This window comes from Lactuca virosa, chromosome 6 (genome assembly GCF_052849685.1).
Source record: "Lactuca virosa cultivar CGN04683 chromosome 6, Lactuca_virosa_CGN04683_v6, whole genome shotgun sequence".
NCBI classification, from domain to species: Eukaryota; Viridiplantae; Streptophyta; class Magnoliopsida; order Asterales; family Asteraceae; genus Lactuca; species Lactuca virosa.
Genome location: NC_136431.1, coordinates 161,645,185 through 161,652,578, shown reverse-complemented (window position 1 = coordinate 161,652,578; position 7,394 = coordinate 161,645,185). Strand labels below are relative to the sequence as shown.

General features: G+C 36.6%; 1 protein-coding gene across 1 annotated transcript; it reads left to right on the top strand.

The window, feature by feature from the left end:
- Positions 1-227: 227 nt before the first annotated feature.
- Positions 228-1,288, top strand: LOC145122037 (uncharacterized). The gene is made up of 2 exons (XM_079057715.1): positions 228-658; positions 964-1,288. Exons 1-2 carry the CDS (start codon positions 228-230, stop codon positions 1,286-1,288), a joined length of 756 nt encoding a protein of 251 aa, XP_078913841.1.
- The last annotated feature ends 6,106 nt before the right edge of the window (positions 1,289-7,394 follow it).

Below are 7,394 nucleotides of genomic sequence, written 5' to 3'. Positions count from 1 at the left end.
TGGAGGGATGCTAATCACATGCACCATTATTATTTATGCAAACAATTGATAATAAATTTTAATGATAACTAAGTATTAAAATATACATTAAAAAATAAAATATTATAAAATTATAGACAAACTGTCGAATACCTTATAAAATAGATAATTTTACCTTCTAAAGACGAGGAAACGATCGTGGGTTGAGACAAGGTGATCCACTTTCCCCTTTCTTTTTTATTTTGGCTATGGAGGGTCTTCATATTGCTTTGATGCGGGCTCGGGCTGTGAATGCTCTTAGAGGGGTCTCTATTTCAGACATTGAGATTTCTCATCTCCTGTATGCGAATGATGTTATGTTAGTCTCTCCTTGGAATCCTGAGAACGCTAACTGTCTCCTTCGTATCCTTAGATGCTTCTACTTGGCTTCTGGACTTAAAATCAATTTACTTAAAAGTAAATTGATTGGTGTGGGAATTGATTTTTCTCAAGTTCTTCCGGTGGCAAACAGGATTGGTTGTGCAACCTCTATGCTTCCTTTTTCTCATCTTGGTATCCCGGTGGGGCAGCCTATGACTCGAAAGTCCTCTTGGGTTCCTATGATTGATAGATTTCGCTCCAAGCTCTCAAACTGGAAGGCTACGTGCCTCTCGTTTGGAGGTCGTCTTACTTTGATAAAGTCTGTCTTGGGCTCGTTAGGGAGCTACTTGATGTCTGTTTTCTTGCACCTACTTCGGTTTTGAAGGACCTTGAAGGTATGAGGGCGAGATTTTTTTGGGGTGCAGATCGTGATGATCGTCGTATGCATTGGGTTAGATGGGATAGAGCCTTATCCTCCAAGAATGAAGGGGGTTTGGGGATTGGAAGTCTGTTCTCTTTCAATAGAGCTATGATTTTTTGCTGGTGGTTGAGATTTTATCGCTGTCCTGATCTTCTATGGGTTAGAGTGATAAAATCTATTTATGGTTTGGATGGTTCTTGCAGGAATTTGAGATTTCCTATTTTTGCCCAAGGTTCTTGGGGTGGGGTCGTTCGTATGTTCTCCCAATTACGTAAGAAAGACATTGATCTTCAATCTCTGTGCCCTATTAGAGTTGGCGATGGTACCCGTACTTCTTTTTGGCATGATGTTTGGAGAGATGATACACCCTTGTCTGCCACGTTTCCTAGAATCTATGCGCTGGATTTGCATAGACATGCTTCTATTACAGACAGGTTGTCCAAGGGTTTGGGAATTAGCACTCTTAGACGTGACCCTACAGGTGGTGCAGAACAGGAGCAATGGGATGACTTTACTTGTCTTTTGTAGGATCTCCAACTCAGTCGGGTCCTAGATAGACTGGGTTGGGCTATTGATGTTTCAGATAACTTTTTAGTTTCTTCGGCTCGAAAATTCTTGGATGGTCTTACGCTTAGCAACGGAGGTCACTCTACTCGCTGGAATAATTGGGTTCCAATTAAGATCAATATTCGTATTTGGAGAATTAGATTGTCTAGTATCCCTACTAGAGAACGTTTATCTCATAGAGGTATCATGGTGGATTCTATTCTTTGCCCTGTTTGTTCTTCTAGAGTGGAGACTGTTGACCATATTTTTGCTGACTGTCCTGATTTGAGTGCTTTATGGTCCCGTATCGCGATCTGGTGGGGTGTCAATTGTGGGGTGTCAACTGTCCTTCTCAGTTGACTGTGGATTCTCTTATCAATTGGGCTGACTCAACCATCCGGCCTCTTGGGCAGCGCAAAGCTTTTGATGCGGTGATCTTAACCGCCTTTTGGTGCATATGGAATTTCAGGAACGGTTTGATTTTTAGAGCGGCTACGTCTAAGAAATTTATGATTTTTGATAATGTTCATAAATCTTTCGTTTGGATTTCCAGTAGATGTAGTAAAGTCAAGTTTAGTTGGTCCTCTTGGCTTCATAATCCTCTTTGAGCTACTATTTTGATGTAATTCTCTTTCTAACTTCTTGCTTGTTTTATAAAATTCCGCCGTTCCAAAAAAAAAAAAAAAAAAAAAAAAAAAAGACTAGGAAACGATACAAAAAGTTAATAACCAAAAAGTTGATGAATTATTTTTATGTATTTTCCGTTTAATGATTTCTCAAGATAATATATAGAATTTAGTTTAAAAAACATATACAAAAAAAAAAAAAAAAAAAAAAAAAAAAAAAAAAAAAAACTCTTAGTTTATTATTTTGGCAAACCTACGATAATTACATCCTGGTCATCTAAGAATTATTACGACATTAGATATTTTATCAAAACTATTCCAACAGATTAATATTCATTGGAATAAATCTATCAATTTTATACATTTTTTAATTGAAATAAAAGAAGAGGACAATTTACTAAATTGGAAGGCTATTATGCAACATTTCTAGTTGGTGTTATGGATTGGGAATGATTTCGTACTAATTTTTGCATATTTATAAGGATTATGAGTGTTTTAAGTTTGTTAAATTAATTAAACAACTCGTGTTTTCTTAAGATGTGATTAAGACATAGAGACTCAAATTTGATATATGACAAGTCATATGGTTGCATCAAATTGATTAGGGTTATGTCTCTTTCAACAATGAACCTTCACGTAACTAATGAAGGGTTGTTTGTTGATCTTTTCATATAACAATTTTCTTTATTAAAAAGTCTCAAAATTAATTGTCTATTTTGGTATATTTACAACTAAATAGATCTATATGGTGAAAGGCCGCCTTAAGAAAATCAATATATGAGTGATTAATACTATTTTTGTTGGTGTCAATCATTCGAATCAACATTTTTGTAGTTGACAACATCATTGATACACGAGTTTCTATCAAATATAAGATTTGTTGGTTTAAAAAACAATGGTTAAACGCATCATCAGAATGACCTACGTCAAATCGTGCCAAGATCCACATGGATGGTCAATCGCAAAACATTAACAATATTTTGGACGTGCATGAGTTTGAATCTTGGACCTTCTATGTGTAATTCCACTTCTCAACCACTAGTCTCCCATCCCAGGGCAACATTTGTTGTTTTAAGGGTAGTTAGGAACAACCATGTCATTAAAATCAATTAGGATAATGTTAAGATAAAAAAACTTAAAATTGATTGACACTAGTTTGGATAACATGAGTTTAAATTATTTGTTTTCATTTGAGTCGAATCCATGTAGTGTATATTGAGGGGCAAGATGAGAAAATGAATCGCCACAGGTAGAGTCGTCGGATGTAGGAATCAAGAGGAATGGGAAACTATGGAAATAAAGGTAGAAGATTGGCACACTCCCGTGATGCAATATTGAAGGCGATCTAAACTTTAACATTAACTTTCTTGTGGCTAATATTTCGGAAGGCTGGAATGTAGCATGGTTATGAAAAAAAAAAAAAAAAAAAAAACATGTATGTATCTATGATGTTTATCTAGAAATAAGAAAGATAAGAGTGGTTCCAGTTTTTCTTTGTAAGATTTATCAAGGTTCAGGTTACCAAAAATCTAGAGAGATATCTTAATAACATTGCAATCAATCGCTCATACCTCAACGTCAATTTTGCTAGGTTTAGGGGAAAACGACATATCCTTTACTTATGTGTTAACAAGTGCAAGAGGAACCTTAAAGACTCAGGTGAAAGACTTGGAAGACTTCACTTTAAGATATCGATACCGGACAACATTTTCCCAACGAGCAAAACATGGCTGAAAACTTACATTATGAGCGAAATAAAGGACTCACATACATTTTCATCATTCTTCCGTATTTTTAATTCTATGAGATTTTATAACTATAACATACGTTATTTGAGTAGGTTGGACGTGTTGTATCTAATTACAAAGGGGGAAAATGTTGAGACTATATTGTTGTGATAATATCGAAGCTTAAGTAGTAGTCTTGGTAACGAACGTTTGTAAATGACGAAGGTCCGTAAGACTTCGTTATGTATGTATTTTACTAGGCACTTTTTTGGGATCGCTTGTAATGTCGAAGTCCTAGTATATTTTTTGTATCTATGAGTATCCGATAAATAGGGTAGGTACCTAAGTGAGTTGTAACTTTTGAATTTTAACGCATTAAGATTACTCTCTCTCCCTCTCTCTGCAACTACACTTGCACTCATTCCGGATTATTGAGCTGAAACTTTATTCAAATATCCTTTCAAACATGATCGCGTGAAGAAAAACATGATCATGTAAACTCGAAAACAGGCGTTTTGGATGCGAACTCTTCATTTTAAGCAAATCGGATCTAGCTTGCAGCCCCCTCAGGTATTTTAACTCCATTATGCTCCAAACATGCATCCAAGCTACTTCCAAAACTCTGTTATGAAATATCTGAATTCTGCTGAAGAGTCATATTAAAGTGATATTGATAATTAACATATGATCCTAAAAGTCACACTAACAACAAATTTATACAATTGATTATTTATTAGAAATTGATTTTTAATAAATATTCAATAAAAACTAATAATAAATTGGGAAAATAATATTTTATGGAAATAATTATTTTACAAAAAGAAATAACATTATATACAATTCACATGATATGAATTATTAAGTCATGCACAACATTTTGGACTAGATAATTTTTTTTGTCTTCTATTAAAAAGTTAAAGTTTATAGTTTATAAAGTAGTTTTATAAAATATAAAAATTTTATCTTCTTTTTTAACTCCTATTTTCCAAAATGGAAGAGTCAAAAAGAAGCATTGGCTTTAAAATTGTTTAATCTAAAGTATTAAGTCTAGGTGCATGCATGGTGGACAAATTTGTCTAAGGGTCTTAATGGTTAAGGAGATTTAGATTAAATATACGCATTAAATGGCTAGTTGCTTGCATTTTTTGGGGTGCACTTCTTCATGCAGTTGCCAAGAATTGCACTCACTCATTCCCTCTTTTCACTTGCTTTGAACACTTGAAGAACTACTACTTGCATTTTCTCTCTTGGATAGAACACTTGGGTATTTTATTTCCAAGCATAAGCATACATCAACAGGACTAGCATCCTACATCAAGATGGTAGTTGTTAACGTATCCCACTAGGAATACGTTAAAGATAACAGAACTGCTATCTCTATGACGATGTAGCTAAGACTCGTGAATTTGTCCTAGCGCCAGACCCAAGCCCTCACCCTCACGTTAGGACACTCATGCTTGGTGCTATCGCGCCCAAGTCTGATTCCTGACAATAGTCTACGGTTTATAATGAGACAAAACACAGTTAGTCGTTTCCCGGAGCGCCAAGTGTAGTGCCCTGGGCATTGTCCTTTGTTTATTCTACACCAATAGCAGATGGCCACTAGTGGTGCACGATCCACTAATGCGGCTCCTCCATATCCCGTCGTCTAGATAGGACAAAGGACATCGTTGGGATCATACAGAAGGAATAACAAGTATAAAAGGATCCTTGTTCTCCAGAAGATGGGATCGCATTCTCTCTATCCAAAACCCTAATCGCTTTATCCTCATACATAGACTAACTAGACCGTCAGAGTTTCGTCCAAGGACCACCTTCCGGACATCGACTGACATTATCTTTTCATTGCTATGATTACATGACTCAACTCAACCAGAATCATCGAGTGGTGGTGTTAAGTCCAAAACACATATAACAACATTTGGCGCCATTCGGGCGTGTACTCAGAGTTACACAACCTTGATATGATTCTAGATGTCGGTGATTACAAAAAAGGGAGCTATGGCATCCGGCGAGTGAGAGACAAGCCCACTCAGATCCATGACGTGGCTCGATGGCACGTAAGAATTTATATCAGAGGGACAAGCTTCCACCCAAACAACAACAACACAAGTACCAAGTTCCACAATGGAACCCTAGCGGCAACAATAGCCGCCTTATGGCGACCGCCACCCATCAAAATAGAGCATCTGGTTACAACCACAAATGCAGCGCCTCAAATAACAGTGACCCGATAGTCATAACTATTGACTCAAAAGTCACAAGCACTAGTTTGATATCCGCAATCGCCGCTGCAGTAGGCGCAGATGAACTCTTGGTCCCCAGGGACTATACCATTTTCTGCACAACATCCAATTTTGAGCTACCAGTTCTCTTCCATAGCGGGCATGTCGCACATTCTGCTCTTCGCTCAGAAGCCTTCAATGTTCAACCCTTACTTCTAGGAAATACTTGGATCCATTCCCCAAGCACCACTGTCACATGAATCCAACCCTCATCCATCATCGACACAACAACTCAACACCTATGCTCAACAGTCGCAGGATTTGAACCTATACATGCTTCTATAGCTGGGATCGATCTCACAGCTACAGCAAAGCACACAAACAAACTAATAGCAACAACCGTACATCTCACAAGCATCGATGTACAATCAAGCGTATGGAAACCCGTATTACGCCTAACAATTGACAATGTAAGTTGGTTTTCTATATCCACACATGGAAATCTATTGGATTAGGTGTCTAAGCCCATACCTATAATTGGTATGTACTTGACCTGATAGTAGCATGGTCTTTTTGGGTTACCTCACCAGAGCAATTTCATAGGATGGACATTTGAGAAAGAGGTTATTTGTGATTTTTTAATATATTATAAGAATAATATATTTTAATTGAGAAATCATATTATTTAACTGGTATTGATCAGGAATTAATTTGGAATTAATTTAGTGATAAAAAGAGACTGATTAAACTAACGGGGACTGATTAGGTAAATCAGTGATATGTATAGTTTGGGCTAATGATCCATGTTGATTAGGGATTGACTAAATCTATGTGAGAGTCCATGAAGAGTTAGTCCAAACAGCTATCAATTGAGTTATTGGATTAAAGGCCTAAGTGAATGAATTAGTGTTTACAATTTGAAACCCTAGGAATTCCACACTATAAATGTAACCCTTAGCACTCCTAAAATCGGCAAAGACTTCTAAGAATATACCCTAGCCTATTTTTGGTGCCTCCTAGCCTCTCTCTTATAGTCCTCCATTGTTGTTGGTGTTTGTGACTTATTTGAGGTATCACATTTGATGTACTAAGCTCTTGAAAGGCCAAGTTCTACAAGAAACAACAAAGAGGTATTCATCTAACTTGTTTTATGTTGTAAATCTCAAAATTGTATGCTAGTTAGGGTTCATGATTTGGAAAAATGAAAATTGCATGTATAACTTGAGAAAACTTAGATCCAAAGCATTAGGGTTGTATGTGCACCATAGGATTGTTATAGTGCTCAAAACCCATCAGTGGTAGCAGAGCCAGGTTGTTTTCTGTTATATTGATCAATTAGTTAATTGTTTAAAGTTGAAGCAAATTGAAATCTGCTCTCTGACTGGTGGACTCAACGAGTCCTATGAAGGAACTCGACGAGTCCATTACCTGACTCGACGAGTTGGATCATCTGTTTGCATATTTTCGGGTTTTTTGTCCAAAATTGGATTGGGATCATTACCACAAATTG

Bases quoted from the DNA above. Each gene is read 5' to 3' on its own strand.
- LOC145122037 (XM_079057715.1), top strand. From the start codon at position 228: ATGGAGGGTCTTCATATTGCTTTGATGCGGGCTCGGGCTGTGAATGCT. The intron at 659-963 runs GTCTGTCTTGGG...TGGTTCTTGCAG, and splicing joins GGTCGTCTTACTTTGATAAA to GAATTTGAGATTTCCTATTT.